An 18830-nucleotide genomic window follows, 5' to 3' on the forward strand; every position below is an offset into this window, starting at 1 on the left:
TTGTAAAGGACTTTCAGAATAATTACACTGGAGTATGTAGGTGGATAATAATAAAGACATGTCAATTATATGTACCATGAAACATTGTTTCATTGTATAAACATGTAATAACTTTGCTCTAAATTTGGTGTTCCCTCACCCGCAACTGAACTACCCCTCTGGGTGCTGTCTAGCAACAAGATATTGGTATAGACGCCTTTAGAGTTTAGACAGAGGTGTCAAATTGTGAAGTTACTACAGCAGCGCTTGCTTCTTTTCCAACTTTCAAGCACATTAGAAAAGGTCATATCTAACATGTATTCTGACTATTCTCCTCTATGTCTATCTGATAAAATACTTAAATTAAATGGAACGGTTTCTGTATGTTACCAATGTCAAAGGAAGAATGAAGAATTCATGTGTCACTTTGAATTTTCTATTGATATTTCCTTAATAAAGTAACATTCTTGAAAGAATTGTCTTCCTGGTTCATGGATCACTTTTGTTTAACATCTTGTATTGCAATAGCTGTTAAGTTATGGTATGGCATGTCCAGCCAGAGAAAGAAGACTCCACGGCTCTCCTAAAGCAATTCGCAAAGTTTTTAAGCGAATCAACTTATGAACACTAGGTGTGTTTACTTTAACCTCAGTTTTGCGCAAAAGGCAAGTTGCGCAAAAGCAAGCTGGTAATGGAAACACGTGATTTTGGAAAAAAAATCAAATCACATAAGGTGTTTTTTAGACGTGTTGAAATAGAAGTATTCCGTAAAAGTGTAATGGAAACACCTTTTGTGCATTTCCTGTAGTAATGTGACCTCCACCCGGTCACGGAGAAAAGGAACTAAGGCCACTCACTTTGTGTCGGAACTGCCTCCCGAGGGGGTAACAAATATTTTTAAGCACAAAACGATTTAGCTATAATGCCGCCATTTAATGCATGTTACATGATAAATGGCCGTTACCCCGGGTAACGAGCAATCGAGCAACATACGGCGCACGTCCTTGTTGAAATCCATCCGTCCGCACCATAACACAAGTTATAAGCGCACACAGACGCACACAACACCTACACTAAATGCCCGAACCCGCCCAATGAGGAGAGAGAGATGTTTTCAAAGTAGCCTTAACAAGTCAGACAGGGCATCCGTCTTCCGTAAACATCATGAAAACCTCCTACAGAAGTGTGAGATCACGCGAGACGGGACATTACGACAATTGCGCCTCAGAAGCGAAACGCTTTTCAATGGAAACACCAACAAGTCGAAATTGTACTTTATCAAAATAGTACAATATTGCTTTTAGTTTGGCGAAAAACTGCAATGGAAACGCAGCTAATGTTAGCTGAAGGGACTACACATTAGACACACACAACATAAGGGCTGTGGTACAGACCACCAGTGTAGTTTATCCGAAGTGACAGAATCCTCCTAATTGCAAACTTGTGTACCAACCGAAGATTTTAAAGGGCTGAATTAACTGTACAGATTTATGTATGATTTCCTCAAATAGTGTTGTCACAATACTAAAATGTTGCCTTCGACACAATACCTACATGAAGTACTTTGATACTGAAACAATCCTATAGCAAAAACTTAAAAGTAAGTGAAACGCAGTGGAATAATAGCTAAAAGCTAAAAACGTCAAATTAGTTTTATTTGTAGCGATGGACACATTTGATCAATTAAAAATATGTTTTCAAAATTTTTAAACAGTTTAGAACAACTGAACACAACACATTTAACGTTAACATTAGTGAAAATTTTAGACGCAATCATTACAGTACAAATGTTTCAGGCCACCTAACGATTAGTTGGTTTATCTATTTTATCATGATCACATATAAATATAACACTACTATGTTTTTCATAGACCTCTGCCAAGGCTTAACTTGTGGAAACAATCAATAAACAAACAATAGAGCTTTGTGTTCGGGCTTGTTTGTCCATCTACGTGTTAGCTTACAGGCTAATTTATGGAGGATGGGCAACAGACAATTCTGGGGGAGTTGGACCCCGGCTCACTGTCCTAGTGCCTGATGGCCGGGTGCCAACTCCTGAGTTTTTTCTGATCTGTCTGTGAGGAAATTCAGCACCCAGTTGCAGAAGGGGAATCTTATCCCCAGGGTAAGCAGCTTCTCACCCAGTCTGCGTGGGATGACCATGATGAATGATGAGCTGTAGTCAACAAACAACAAAACAAACATGTGTCCTTTTTTAAAGGCGTGTGAGGGCTTTATAGATAACTTTGTTGACGGAATTATCAGTGGAGCAAATCTGATGATAAAGTAAATGAAGGGGGACCAGTGTGTCTGGGACGGCCTTGTTTATGTGTTTTATGACTACTTTCTCAAAGCAATTCATCACGACTGAGATGAGTGCAATGGAGCAGTATACATTCAGACAGGTTGGGGGGTTCTGTGGGAGAGTGGTGAGTGAAAGAGGGACAGATTCAGGAAGTCCACCAGCATTGATCAGTAGACCTTTAGAACTCTGGGAGAGCAGTTATAATGTTATAATGGTTGAAAGCAAGTGTCAAGACAGAGTGGGATGTCAGACTGATGCTATTGATACCTTATTTTGACTTAAAGCCCCTTTCTAGCAAAGATCCATTTAGTTTTGACGAGTAAAGCATGGATAGGTGATAAATAACTTCAGCATGAAACTGAAAATGTCAGTGTCTCTTTGAGTTGTCATTGAGACGAAGGGAAGTAGCAATGGAAAAGGAAGAAATCCCACATTGCATAACTACCTTCTTGGAGTTCTATTATCTTGGCTATGGTGTATTATATAGCTGCCAAAGCTGTCACACAAAACACTGAAGCAACACTCCTTACTTGGCTAAGCTGGCGTATATACTCAGAAAGAATGACAGAAATCTCTTTAAATGTAATCACAACACCTATTAACTATGAGCTGTAATAAGATACTGACTGACAAATTGGCACCACTGTGCTATTTCCGAACATGAGATAAAGATTACGATTCAGGCAGCTTTATTGATCCCCATGCAGGAAATTCGTTTGCAGCTTCCAGATCCAAATGCACGTTAGGCCTCAACAGACAAACACATTAGAAACAAGTCAACACTGTTAGCACTAATTGTTTTAACACAAAAGAGATTTTCAACCAATCTATTCAACAAGACCGTCATGACTGTTGAGTCACACTATTGAAACTGACATATGATCCCATGTAATGGAGGCTCATTTGCAGCTTGTTACCAAGTCGGAGGGAAAAAATGTGGGATACATTTTATGCAGGTTTGCACCCTTGGTGCCTTGTTATGTTCTACCTGACAGCACTTCAGAAAAGCTAACATGCACATCACATAAGATCAGACGTCTGATGCAGTGGCTGCCATTGTGACAGACGTAAAGGAAAATGTATTTTTGTGTGGCAAGTTTTCAAAAATCTCACATCAACACCTACTTCAAAAGCGCAAACCGCGGCCTGTTAACAAGTCTTGGTACACTCAACATTCAGTCTCCAAGGCTGGACAAAGTCACCCAAACTTGTAAGTACAGTAAATGCCGAAAAGGAATTTAAGTGATGGTGAAGGCTGAAGCAAGCCACATCTCTCTGCTATGTCAATGAAAGCCTTCACTGAATAGGAAAACAGACATCACTTCATGAACAGCATAAAGAATGGCCTTTCAGTTAAATAATCATTATTTTACAACAAGCTACTCTGTTAGGTCTTCATAAGGAGTTTGAGCAATAGTAAGCCAGTAAATCAGAGAGCTGTAAATTACAGCAGCTAAGCGACCAATGTGACCCCCCCCCCCCCAAAAAAAAGAGCCATATGCAATCAATACATAGCTCTACAACTGAGCAGATGAAATGTCTATTGTCAATATTCTTTAACAAGATGCAATGGTCAAGCGGTTGAGAAGTTATGAAGTGCAAAAAAGGGTGACATATCAGCAGTGAACAATTACCAGTCAACCCTCAACCAGTGCAGCTCCAAAGCTCGGCTCGGAGACAGCATCTTAATCACAGCGTAATTACATCCTGCCATTCACCGCAGTGAAAACACAGAGGCAGGAAGATGTAAGGCAGCCCGGAACGACAAGAAGGAAATGGATATAAATATACAGTATGTGCTCGCAACAAGCTGCCCACATGCTTTTATGTGCCACTTAATATGTGTCAGCTATGTTGTCGACTTTGTACTCTTTAGAAATTCCTCACAAGCTGTGCTGGCTGAAAACACAGAGGGTCTTATTTTCAGGGCTCGTAGTCCCATGTAAATAAACCTCAAAATAGACAAATAGAACGTCTTAAAATAGAACTCTTGAATAGATAGGATATATTTGTTCCACTGCCTCCTAAATATCTGCCACTATTTGAAAGCCTTCCAAACGCAAAAAGTATACCTACACATAGGAATAAATCCATATTTTGTCAAGAAATACATTAAACAAATAGATTACCGTATTTTCCCGGACTATAAGGCGTACTTTAAAGTCTTAAATTTTCAACAAAAAAAAAAAGTTTGGCAATTGAACGCGGAGCTTGGTATCATTCCGAGAGGCTGGCGAACACAGCTTTTTTTTGATTGTGAAAATACTATAAAACTAAATATATATGTTCCATAAGACCAAGCAGTCAACAGTCCAGGGCTTCACTTTTACCCAAGCAGCCTGGATTTAACTGTCAATGTGGGAAAATAACCTCTGGGTATTAAACATTTTGTGCACTAACACTACAGGTTAATACTACTGTTTGTGTATTTATCGTCTAAGACTAGTAGTTTTTATTCTAAAAAGGAGACAAGGGCAGCAGTGTAGGCGTATTGTTTTTTATAAGACGGCGGGTAGAAAATTAAGTTAATGTAGTAACAACAGTTGGTAACAAGTCAGATATTTTCAATCGTCTCCGTGATTACCAAAATTTAACAATGTTTGCTGTTAGTTATGTAGCAATTATTGCCCCGTCACACTCATCTTTTTTTCTTTTTTTTTGCTACCCTTTTGAAGCATTTCCCTCTTGGAAATGTGTCTGCGTTCACCCATGTGGATTGGTCCTGTGTTTTCTCAAACAAACCAGACAGTGCAAGAGAACAAAAACACTTTGAACTCCACTCCAGCAAGGGAATAAATTCCACAAGTACAACCCACAGGAAACACATACCTAAACGCATACTGAGATCTGAAAGCCTTTTTAGCCCGAACCGGCGTTTTATGAACGCTTATCAAGTGTCCAGACCAGTCTTATCTGGGTTCTGATCCAACCCTTAGAAGAGATACGGTGGAAAACACCACTTGGAAGTTACACGTGACAACAGTGGCCCCCAGCGGTCACTATCGGTATTATCCTCAAGAATCCTGACGCTCGTAATTAATCTAAAGTCTACATAATTCGGGACATAAATGAACTGTGTGTACTTGACCGACATCAAGTGACTCCTGTTGTTTACACAACCTGTATGTCTATCTCAAATGAATGACATGTGTAACTTCTGCAGCCATCTAAGTTTAGCTAATTAGGGAGTTTAGCGGATTAAATAACTTTATGATCGCGGTAGTGTTTAAAATGTGCTCAGAATGACAAATGAAATATCTAGCTTGTCAATTCTGATTAAAATCTTCAAATGCTATCCCAAAAGCTTGGCCTCAGTCGACCAAGCCTTCTTCTTGTGCACGGATGGGGCAGGACTCCTGACCACCTGTCCCGCAAGCTTAAAAGCCAGCACACCAAAAACTTCCCTCTCTCTTCCCCACGGACCTCTGCTGAACATCACCGAGACGTGGCTTCTTTCTTTGAGCCAGGGCTTGCAACCGCACCGTGCGCACGAAGCGCGCGTCACGCAATGACTGCCTGTTCCTGCCGAGAGCAGACTCACCCACCGTTCGCTCTATGAATCACGCGTCCAGCCGACCCGGTCCCACGCCGCCTGACGCACTGAGCCGCTGTGCGCCAGCGACGCACAAACCTATCCATTCCAGCCGTGAACCAGCGATGCCCGGCAGCACCCAAACCAACTGAACTTGGCTCCACCCGCCTCTGATTTTGCTGCGGCCTCCCAGCCGTGCGAGCATTTCACCATCAACCGGGGACATCCGAGGACTTCCCAGTCATGTGCACATCAACATCAGCCGGAGACTTCGCTGCAGCATCACAGCTGCGCACGCGCCGACCGACCCTCACCTCCAACTGAGTTTTCTTCAACTGAGTACGTGCCGAGTCTCTCTGCCCCCGTGCACCTGGACCAGTCTGTAAGTGCGCTATTATTGCAATCAACCATACCCCTGGCGCAACGCTTTGATCCAAATGTAAAAGGATTGACAGGTCAAAACGCTTCAATTTATTTTCCCCATTCCCCTTTTACATTACCTTTTTATCTTAGTTTGTTAGGTTCCATGTTTTCTTTTCATCTTTTATTCACATTTTATTTGTGTTTCATTAATAGGCAGTGACTGTCACTGATATGTGTGTGATTACTAAATAAATTTGTTGTCTAGAAATTCCATTTCCGCCCAATCATTTGTGTTTACTGAGTGAATTAAGTAATTATCTTACTAAAGCAAAGAACTCGATAATTAACTATAGTAGCGACTTCAGGTTATGAACACTTAATAATAGGATTGTCATCGTTTATTTTGCTCCTAAAACAAGCAAAGTCAACGTGGTGCCCCCAGAGGTTGCTGAGGAAATTACAACTCCCGTCAAAATAACTCGTTCGCCATTACAAGAACACAAATAATTGCTACAGTTATATATAAACAATGTTGACTGTTTTGCAAGAATGAACATTAATTCCGTTGGCTTATATTTACATTTAAGTGTAAAAAAGACACAGAGTTACTGATTTTACTGTATATTTATTCTTTTATACAATAAAATGTCTTGCAATACTTGTGTTAGTCTGTGATTTATTTGTGTTTATATTTTTCTTTAGCAATATCTTTATAATATCTTTATAATATAATATATTAGGGGTGTGAATTGCCTAGTACCTGGCGATTCGATTCGTATCACGATTCATAGGTCACGATTCGATTAGATACAGATTAATCCCGATGCGAATCTATAAATTGATTATTGCGGAAAAAAAAATGTACTCAAATTTAGAAAATACTTATACATGTACACTGTAAGATTTGTATGAAAATGTATTTATCTGAAAATTAAGGTTGCAGTCTGTTTCATGTTTGAACAGCACTGAAATCAAATATTAAGGCTTAATGGTCCATTAATATAACATTCTTCCATGCTTAATGTGTCAATTCTAACCCTAAGTAAGACGTTTTGTTGAATATTCCCATAAAAAAATTATATTTAAAAATCGTTTCGGCCGCATATTGAATCGATTCGAGAATTGCGCGCTGTAATATCGCACACCCCTATAATATATAATATAATATACCACACTATTCAGTCTTAAGGAAAGGGTTACCAATGTTTTTTTGTCTGTTTTTTTGGGAGGGGGGATAAATATTTATTTCAAATTTTAGAAAAATAAAACAAGTTTCATAAATTGTGTATTTTGTTAGAAAACGAGTAGGTAGAAGTGTTGTCACTTTTCAAGTCCTAACTTGTACTCATAAACACAAATATAACACTATTTAAGTAGAGCATTAATATATATATATTTTTTAAATGCAGTTTCATATGTATGTGCCATCTTTCTTTACTGAAAATTACAACCACAACAATTAAAAAAATGTATGATATACTGTTCGTATCAGCTTCTGATGTATTGTACACCTCATTATTATCTTTGCTCATTATTATTAGTATTATTATTATCATTATCATCACCCATATCATGTGCTCTCACCTTATTGATTTTAAACATTTTGGAGTTGTTGTTTTTTTGTTTTTTGTTTTTTATGCAAGATTTCAACATGTATTTCCTGGTTAATTCCCAGAGACATTCCAGGCTCTGTATTTATTGAAAAATGGATGGTAAAAAACACATTAAGTACCAAAAATACTTTGTGGTTTGGATTTTTTTGTCAAGACGTAACCAAAATCAGTTTGAGGGCACTCTTAAATACTGTGTAATGACTCGTCAGTCAGCCTTTTGTAAACAATATGAATGGATGTAATTATTGTAACTGATGGTACACACCAAATGCAGTGCAAGAGGTCGAGCATGTGATTCAACTCCTGTTGTGAATCTACAGTGCACTGGAATCTATGTGGGGTGTATTTAGGTCATTGTTGAATGGCTGAGCCTGTTACACAAGAAATCCTGTGTATGTGACCACACATTTATCAGCAGCATTGTCGACAACAGTACGCGACAGTTGGGGGACATCCCACTAGCATTAAGAAAGCACTCTCCGTACTCCATACCAATGAGAAAGAGCTAATCTGCGGGGGTGGGAGCTTTGTTACCCTTAATTTTAAAGCCCAGTTGTTTATCAATGCTATCACCACTGGGAAAAGAGTCAACATCAAAAAGGGTTGGTGGCGCAAACGATGCCTAAACGTCAACGTCAACAGTGACTCACATAGCTTCAAGTGCCAGTAAAGTACACTATTTTTCTGCACTGAAGTGCATAGCAGACCACATACTGTAAGATGATGGCATGTATAAAAATGAACGAAGTTCCTGTTTAACCATTCAAGCCTGAGGGAGCATGCAGTACATTCAGTTGGTACAGTGATGGACTTCACTTATTTACTCAGGGTGTTTCCAGCAATCCTATCTCCACTATGTTAGTTATTATGGCAGCAATGGTAGTTCACATTACACAAGCACTGCGGTGCAGTGTTGGGCAAATTACCTTAAAATAGTTATAATTCTAAATATTGAGTTGCTTTCATGGGCCAGTTACATACCAGGAGACATACCACAAATATTTTAAACTCCACTTATAGTTTCAGCAGTCACTGATTTTAAGTCAATGTAGTGTAAGTTAAAAAAAATGTTTAATGTTATACAGCTTCAAAACAATACATAAGGTACTTCCAAGTATGCTGCACAGTCCATTTTATCACTGTACTATATTGTCAGTGTGAGTGGTCCATGACAGTTTGTCCTCTAAAGTCAGACCCTGTCGTTTAGTTTTATGGATTTTTTCTAGTTCTGTGCCAATGCATGTATTGGTTGTTAATATACAGTATGTGATACCAACTATCCAGTTCTCTGCAGAATGCTGCTCAGCACTGTTATTGTACACTGCCATACAGTATCGGAACTGGTTGTGTCATCTGCATTTAGGATTAGGACGCCATCGTGCAAATCTTAAATAAAAACGTAAAATAGGAGAGTGCCAAGGTAACACCCCTGGGGAACACCACATTTGTAATGTAGGCCATAGAAAACTATTGTTAAAATTAACACATTTCTTTCTTCGATAACTTTTAAACAAATCTAGCTGCTGCAATATTATAAAAAGGTATAGGCCAAAGTATGTTTGTTAACATATTATACAGTATGCAGGGTTTTCCTGTGTATAAAATGTGGGACGCAGCCACCGCTGGCAAATAACAGGCCACCCCTGCCCCGAGAAACTCTGACAATATGACAATATTTGTAGCTGCAAATGAAGTATTTTGCTGCACCGAATAAGTACCACTGCATCACAATGAAACATTTAGAATTCACTCTTAAAACCGTTGAAGAAGAAAAGCACCGCAAATAAACACCAACATCAGAACTACAAAAACTGTGTGGAATATAAAACAGGTAAATATTGTTTATTTTGTAACCAACAATGTCTGATTTCTCAGAAAAACATTTTGAATGTGCTGCGCAGTTCAGCAGATAATTAACAGTTCTCCAAATGTGAATGTAAAGTGTACACTGAAAGCTTTCATCCTGTTTGTTTTTTCCCGCTTTTTGTAGCTCCGAGAAAACGCCATCCATTACACTGTAGTTAAACATATGACATGAGAAAGCACCGATATTTTGTAAGGGGAAAGGTTTTGTTTTGTTTTTCCTCGAAAATTCAGACGGGAGCTCATATTTTAGCACTTGATTACATTCAAAGACAAACAATTGTAACTGGAATGCTGCTGGCTTAAATCCGAGGACCAGATGGGAAAATATGGGTGGAGAAAGAGAAGCAGCAATTCACAGCTTTCCTAACCATTACTGTCAGGATCCCTGTGGGCAGAAAACTTAATTTCCCCACGATACTCTATCGAGCTGTTCCATGGCCAACAACAGATGATGATCTGTATAAAACAGAACCTTAAGGAAAAGAGAGCAATTTTACTTAACTACTCTTCTCAGGATTAATAAAAAGAAAGATCTATAAAAATAAAAAATAATGACACTCTAGTCTATATAAATAAAATGTTCTGCCTCACTTTCAGCATCCTGACCTTGACACCACGACTAAAATTGAATTAACGAAACGTATATCCTTATTGGAGTGATTTCAACAACTCATTCGGCAAAACAAAACACACAAGCAAATCAGAAAATTCATTTTACGAGCAGATGAACAGAAGGATTTTGGATTAACGAGAGGGGGTTGCTGAATCCAACTTTCACTCAGAGAGCAAACGGAGCAATTCAAACATCATTAATGGTGTGACAGACAGATAATTGTGTCAGGTTATTATCTACTCACTCACGTTCAATCCACACAGCAAAGCAGCAGAGAGTAATTGTTTTAGAACACTGCTGTCAGGTGCAAGTCATCTATCCCGGGGAATCAGCTGATCCACATTTGGAAAACGACTTCAGCGCATGCAATGGCACATTTATTTGAAATTGCTAAGAAAGAACTATCTAATACTTTCACGGACTGAAACATCTCAGTCTCGGTCACAGCAAATTGTTAAATTCAGGACGGCTTTTTTTCTATTACTAACCAGTACAAATGTCAAAGCATGACAGCTGTGTTTGTATAATCATTGCTCCCAAGTACAGAGACGGGAGATTCAGAGAAAATATATCTGGCATTATCATATGTAGCCATGGTGGCAAAAGGCTTTCAGCTGTAATGAAATGGGTTACGAGATCAGGCGAGAGTTTAAGCCAGCATTTAGGGAGCTTGATCCTATCAGTTTGGAACTAAAATATCAACAGCAAAAAGTGCAATCAGAGAGAGAAAAAAACATGAGGTCTTATGAACATTCAGTAGCAACTGTGAGCAGTTTGCAATTTGAAATAGGACAATGAGGTGATGGTGGAGTTAACCAAAAGGGGAAATTGGTTTAAACTAATGTGTTTTACAGAGCACCCAGGAATGTCATGGGACACCATAAAAAAATGCAGAGGAAATATTTGCACCATCATGCATCAATTATACCACAGAAGCAAGTAATCGCTGTGCTTCAGAATACTAATGGGACAATAGCCTAACACTAACACAATCATGCTGGCCATCAATCACCTTGACGGGGTCAAAAGGAACATACACTCCTACCGCCAATGAAGTGCAAGCTTATCGGCATGTGATGTAATAGGTCAGCATTATTCCCTGGCAAAAAAAATGCAAGTGCCAGCTTCCTCATAAACGATGAGCAATTAGCACAGGTAGTGGAGGTCACGCCTTTAACTCAAGCATCCAGTAAGAAGATGAACACATGAGTCATGGCCTAATCGTCTGACATATACTATGTATACATTTAACCTTGCATCCACTAACACTTTTTAACACTACACAATTTGTAGCAGAAAAGAAATGATTATTGCCCTCTAAGCACAGATAGAGATAACATAGATACAGATAGATAGTCAACGTGGTTATTTCTGGTGATAGACCAATGTTTTTTTCAGGGCCGATACCAATTATTAGTAGTCAAGGAGGCCGAGAACCGATATTTCAAGCCGATATTTATTTGCAGTAAAAGAGAAAATATTTGCGTCCAAATTTAAAAAATTAACTTTCTTGAAATGTCTTTAAGCAAGTTTGTTAAAACAACTTGTCAAATTTTCAACACTTTAAAGATTTTTCTTTTAATAAATAATATACAGCATTGTATAAAAAAAAAAAATTTAATGCACGGGACTTCCCAGGTCATCACCATGTATTAAACTAAATTAAAAACTAAGCAAGTAAATAACTTCCGAAAGTTTTCTACTGCAAATAAAGCTTTCCAAAATGTCAACATAATTTCTGAATTTTAACAAAAAAAATTATAATTTTTAAAAATATAAAGTGTAGGGAGTTCCCAGTTTCAGCATCATCTTTTATAAAGTGGAAATTTAAATAAATACGTAAATGAAAAGTTCCCTGTATCTCACTGGGCGACAAATGCATGCAAACGTAGCGAATTTTGTGTTTCCTTCAGGGTTCGTAACAGGTTTCAAATAATCTTAGTAGTGAAAAATTGCCTGAACATGTTCAAAATGTATTTGCAACAAGTGAAAACTGTCCGTGACCTTCTTACAAATCCTGATGAAAACCCCAAATTCGCTACGTTTGCAAGCATTCACCGCTCAATAAGATTCCAGCTTTATTGGCCTTCAGATTCGTAAAAAAGGCCAATGCCGATAGTTGTCCAAATCGAATCATCTGCCCATCTGATAATCGGTCTATCCCTAGTTATTTCAGACGAAATTAACACAAACCAGAAATCATAACTAGGGATCCACTGACATAATATAATAAACTAGACCCCTCCATATGAAAATCTAAACAATTATGAACAAGTAGATGGCATGAGAGCCAGCTATATAATGGCTTAATTTACTTAGCCTTGAAATATAAGCTTGGGTGCACAGATTCTTGTTCTCATTCAATATGTATTAGGCAGTTCAGTGAGAATATTTCCCACATATCTTAGAATAATGATTATAGTCCAGCCAAAATAACAAACAGTTCGATTTAAGACAAACTCGACTAGAACGGCAAATGTGAATATATGACTCTACCAACAAGTACAGTAAGTCGCTCAAAGCAGAGCGTGGCCCAACACCAGCATGCTAGCAGAGGAGAAGCCAGTAAAAAAAAAAAAAAAAAAAACACTTAGCTGCTATGACATCCTCAAAGTAGACGGCCGCTGTGAGCAGCTCAGGATGGCAGAAATAATCACAGATACAAGATCATAGCACACGAGGGAATCTTCCTTCACACATATGCTTCATAAACATGTCACAATGTAAGCACTGCTGTGACATCCATGGCACTAAATAGCAAGATCATCCTTCTTAATGGTAATCTTACACTCAGATTTAATGAGGTATAATATATTTGAGCGAAAGTAGCTGCTTCCTTCTGGGACTTCAAAAGCGCTTCAATAGTTGTTGGTGGTTAAAGTTCAAGCACCTTCTCTTCACCAACATCTTGCCCCCTTTTCCCCCCACCACACTTTAATCCACTCCAAACATAGTGAAAGGTTCAACTAAATGCACAAGCAATAGAATTGCCCATGACCCGGACAGGTTAAACTTGTTAACAGATGGCCAGCTGATGATCATCATGAATGAGGTAATTCTACTGTTCTGCTTTTGTCTGGAGGTGCACTCGTGTCTGATATGCTTATTCTGCTGCAAACCTGCATTTAACCAAATCAAACCAAGTACTGTGTAGGAGTAAAGAGACATGACTGATTAATTCCTTTGCTGAGCCTTCATGGGTGGCAGTTGCTGAAATTAGTTGCCTTGTGGTATCATCATTGGGCTTGTAAATTAGGTCATCATCTTGAAATATAGACCTCCAAGGACATGCTAGCTGTCTTTATTAAAGATCCAGAATTTTTTCTCTCTTTATGCTTAAATGAAGCAACCCTTAATGCCATGGAAAATCAAAACAGTCACACATCTGCCTTGTCAGTCAGACTGACGTCCCACTGGGAATAAAGATTTATTTTTCATTTGCCACTTAATGAGATAATAAGAGAGTGTCACAGGAGAACGTATTTGGTTCCTGAAAGTGTTTTGCCAACATTAGAAACACTAAGGAGTAATGGCAGAAACCGTTATCGCCAACCTGTCCATCAGCCTGTAACAGATAACTGTTGCAAAAGGATGCTCGTCAGCAAGCAAAATGTCAGGAGTGCATTTACAACTCCGTGTGAATGTCAATACAATACTATCCAAGCCATTTGAGACATGACAGCACCTGTTTGTTTTCCTTAATGGCCCATATGCAGCCAGCAGGAAACGTCTCATTCACAAGGCAGCGAAGTTTTAAAATGCATTTGGCGCAGTGGCAGCCAAAAACAACTGCCATCCACACTGGCACATTAAAAACTGAACTACAGGGTGTACTGAAAGTCACTTTGTGCTTATATTTTTCGCAACAGACATGTTTCAGTACAACAGAGGGTACATACTGCAGGTACAGTTGTGCTTGTACGTTTAAGTGTAAACTTGAGTGCAACTGTTATGGTGAGAAAAAAGCCTAATGCCCATAAAATCTAAAATACTGTGGCAATTATTTTGATATATTCAGAGTTTTAAGTGGACATGAGTATATATGTGCGTGTGAATTTTTGCATCATTAGGTGATGTTTAGCTTTTGTGCATTTAGAGTTGTGCTCATAAGTTTACACAATTTACAAGCACAACTGTACTTTAAAGTGAAACATGCCTGTTAATAAAAAAATACTGTATAAATGTGCAATGTCTTTCTGAATACCCTGCAGTTTGAACAAAACCGGAGCCCAGTGTGATGGGTCTAACAGAAGGACAGATATGGGTAATACAATTTCTATCCAATCATGAATGTGAAGTATTCTAATAATAAACTGCAAATATGGATTTGCATCAGACAGTTAGTAGAAAAAAAACATAAATTTTCTATAGTGCTTGCCCTTGTCAGCTAATTTTGGGCACAAGTCGCCAACCAATCACAGGGCACATATAGATTCACACTCATGTTCACACCTAAGGACAACTTAAAGCATTGGTGTCAAACATCCGGCCCGCAGACCAGATCAGGACCACAAAGGGGTTTAATCCGGCCCGCGAGCTGATTTTGAAAAGTTAAAAAAAAAAGTATTTTAGTAATGTCGGACCAATTAATCAGCCAGCCACAATCAAAGCATATAAATTCGTAATTTCACAAGCAATCCTCAGATGAACAATGCAACGTGTACACGGAATTGCTCTGGATTTCATTAATAATAATAATAATAATAATAATAATAAAAAAAGAATGCATCTTACACGCAACTTAAAGTTAGTTTGTTTAAAAAATAAATAAAAACATAGACCAACATAAATCAAACATAGACCAACATAAATCAAACGAAATACATACAGTACGACAAGGATTAACGTCCTCATAACTTCATTAACTGCACCACACTGCATTCTGTGAACAATATACAGGCAAAATAGATAGATGTAACATGCCCTGAACTCATATGGGCAAAGACGTTCCATTTGCATTTGTGTTAATATTTTGGGACAATATATTTACAGTTGCACCCTGCAATTTAGAACTGGCCCGCAAATATAGAGAATTCTGCGTATAATTGATGGCAATTGTTTTTAAACTATATACCATGATTTTACCGATCCGGCCCACTTGGTAATATATTTTCCTCCATGTGGCCCCTGAGCTAATATGAGTTTGACATCCCTGACTTAAAGAGTTTTCAATAAACATAAAATGCACATTTTTGGAATATGGGAGGAAGCCCGAGTACCTGGAGAAAACCCACCAAAGCACAAGAAAAACATTAAAACTTCAAACAGGACGGCTAGAGAGATTTGAACCCCCAATCTCAGAATTGTGAGGGCGATGTTACCCATTTGTCCACAACCCTGCTGCCCTACACTACTTTTTAGCATTTACTTAAGTTAAATGTGACAGGATTGTCACTGATGACAAAATGCTCAGGTGGCGACTAATATTTCCCCCTTTCAATCCATTTCAATACATTGAACTGCTTTGCATAAGGTGGCATCCACTATATTGGATTGGTTTTAGAATGTTCCACAAACACAACATGAAATGACCATCCCCTTCCCCTTCCATTCCCGAGGCCCTGAGTAGAAAAAGTTTGGACATCCCTGGTCTAGCAAGATAGCATCCCAGTGGAGAGCCCTACTGTACCCCCAATCGAGCAATGATGTACTTTTTTGTGAGTGCACACATCAACAGACAGGAGGTAATGATGCGCTTCCTGCTTACCTCCAGACAGTCCAGACTGATGAAACTGGTGATAGCAAATCCATCAATGATATCCTCTTCCTGTGAGCTGGACTCCCGTCTTTTCCGCCGGGGGGTGCGCGGGGCTCTGGCGGCCGCTGGGGCGTGCGGCGCCCCTTTAGCGTCCCTCTTTGGACTGTGTCCCTCTCTATCGGAGTAAGCGGAGTAAGCGGAGTTGGGGTCGGGGCTACGGGGGTCCTTGCTCCCCGTCTCTCTCAACCTTCGCACCCTTTCCCGCTTGGCCCGACATCTCCGACCCTTCTTCAATTTCCCATCCATGTTAGAGGGAGGAGGAAGAGGAGGAGGGAGAGAGGGAAAGAGAGGAGGGGGGGTGTCTTGGAGTGTCAAAACCAATGCAAACAGAACTCCACGGGAGACGCTGTCTGTCTGCGCCGTGGAATCACAAACAAGACACAGTGAGCAATTGTAGGCTGTGTAGCAACGACTACAAATGACCGTGTGTGCAAATCAAGCCTTAAACACTCAATGACCTTGAGTAAAAAACCTCGCCAATCTCCATTACGACAAGCGAACGTGCAAGTATCAACACGGGCAGGAGAGGGGAAGGAAAAAGCCACACGTTTTTGGTCACGAATCGGCACCGTGTCGAGGCGCTGTCTGCTAAAGCAGGTGCAAAATGGCAGATACAGTTCAAAATCCACGCATTAGACTCGCTTTGTAACTTTTGTTGCATCGGAACATTGACGGAGCGCCAACGCCGAACCTCGCTGCGGGGCGCAAACAGTGCAGAGAAATCATGTCGCTGGTCGTTGTTGTTTCCCCACCTCCCCGATCAATGATCCAATGTCAAAAAGAGCTCGGGATACTATCCAGTCGAGACCGAACGCCTGGTGGTCAACCGAGGAGTGATGTGGTCCTTCAGTAATCCCGCGTGCGTTGACTTTGAAGATATTATTCCTCGCTGTGCTTCAAGTGTTGCGTGCTACTTGTGCGCAATATATCCGAAACGATCCGAAGCGTCCGAGTCAGACAGCGGTCCAGTGTGAAATCAAACTCCATACGGCAGAGAAGCGGTCCATTCCAGCTGGGATAATGTTGGCTTCCCCCACAAATCCACTCCAGTCCGTCCCTTGGTTGCTCAGCGGCTCACCGTGCTCTCCATTCGCATAATAAGCGTTTGATAAGAGTCCTTAAAGCGACAGGAGTGATTAAAATCTCTTCTCTCTCTCCGTCGCATCCTTTCATCCGAAATGAAGAGACGGTCGCGCTTAACAGAAGCCTCATAACCGACGTATTTGCGCTACTTCTGGATCACAGTTCACCAAAAGGGAGCTGCTGTTAGAAACAAAATCAATGAAAACAAAATCTAGAAGTGTTACCCCAGGTTCTCACACATGTCACTATTTTAGGCTGTCAGTCAGAAGTGATGGCACGTCTTGTATTCCCCCCTGTGCTCTACGTACACACACACCTCTTGTGCTCCACAAACACACGACACAAACACACAACGATCAGGTTTTGACAAGCTCTTTTTGTAATGGTTGGCATACTGGCTATTATCCTATTCTCAGAGCTGGTTCCCTAGCATAACACTGAAAATGAAAAGTGGCATCATCTCATTGTCAGATTTCCTGGGGGCGAAAAAATAATGTCAACATGACACGCTCCCCTCCCTTGTGAATAAGATTTCTTTAGCTATTGGGGGAGGGGCAGTGTTAGGGCAGAGTTCGGCAATGTGAAGTCCCAACTTTTTTGTTACATCTAAATTAATTCCATGAAACATTTCACTGACTTGTGCAACATGTAAAACTGAATTTAAGTTATATGGGCATTTATGCAAATACAGTGTAATGCACACATCTTGTGTCACCACAATCGAAGTTCACTTCTGTTTAATTTTACTCCAATGCAACTTTAACCCCTACACAGAGAAATTAGAGCCCAATTTTCATGCCCACCACAAGTCTAGCGCAAACTGCAATCTAACACTATGCATGGGTGAAGTTTTCTTTCTTTTGGTATTATCCTATAGCCTTTGCACCGGAAGAATTGGGCGTAAAGGGGCGTTTGCGCCGTTGTGGGATGGAACATAGCCGACTGAAACGGCAATCCCCTCATTCTAATTAAAATCAGGGCGGTGGAAGCACATGCCATGCTTGTCATTGCAAAACCAAATTGACTAGCTGAGTTCCGAGAAATACGTTTGTTGCACGCAAAATATACAGGCAAACTGCAAGATCTCCCCTTGCGGATGTCGGCCGTGCACCTTGCACCGGCGACTGAGCATCTATGTGGAGCATGCCCAGCCAGGCGCAACAAGGTCCCAAAAACGGTAGACTGCACCAAAATGAAGATATACTTATTTTTACGGCGAGCGCGCATGCGTCTGCCTATGAAAATATAACTGATGAAGTGCAGACTTAAAATATCTTAAAAAGAGCACCAGATTTAAGTGTGATACTACCCATTTGCATATCAAACATTTTGCAGTAAAGCCACTAGCCTAACTAATTAATCTGGGGGATAATCTAACAGAGCAGGATCTAGTAGCTGGATTTGTGCAATTGTTTGATGCTTGTGATTTACTTTGTAGGAACGTGGAAGATAAAAGTGGTGTTGACAAATCTGCTGTCAACCTAAGAGTTTGCAGTGGGTCGTTAACTAACCATGTCAGTTGGTGGATATCGAAGACTCCCTCTTATTACAACATCTATCAAAAACCCGAATAAGAGCATATTCAGGTTTTTGTGCATGTTTACATGGCCTTTCAAACCCTGAATATTGCAAATATGGTATTTGGGTTTATTGACTGCATGTAAACATATTTAGAGTCAGGCTAGAATGAGTTGTGAATCATGAGGAGTTCAGATCAA

At 39.8% G+C, this 18830-nt stretch overlaps 1 protein-coding gene across 7 annotated transcripts in view; it reads right to left on the reverse strand.

Moving 5' to 3' along the window:
• The window catches only part of fbrsl1 (fibrosin-like 1), a 318527-nt gene extending 301337 nt beyond the window's left edge, over window positions 1–17190 (reverse strand). For 5 of the 7 annotated variants that reach the window (XM_086075771.1, XM_086075770.1, XM_086075769.1 and 2 more), the window contains exon 1: window positions 15979–17190. In XM_086075771.1, coding sequence (XP_085931897.1) covers window positions 15979–16275 — 297 coding nt within the window. In that variant the 5' untranslated portion in view covers window positions 16276–17190. The remainder of the gene's footprint in view (window positions 1–15978) is intronic. The other 2 variants (XM_086075773.1, XM_086075774.1) reach the window with 1 other exon arrangement.
• Between the last annotated feature and the right edge of the window lie 1640 nt (window positions 17191–18830).

Source organism: Leptonotus elevatus, chromosome 5 (genome assembly GCF_054856555.1).
Source record: "Leptonotus elevatus isolate MCC_2025b chromosome 5, RoL_Lele_1.0, whole genome shotgun sequence".
Taxonomy (NCBI): Eukaryota; Metazoa; Chordata; class Actinopteri; order Syngnathiformes; family Syngnathidae; genus Leptonotus; species Leptonotus elevatus.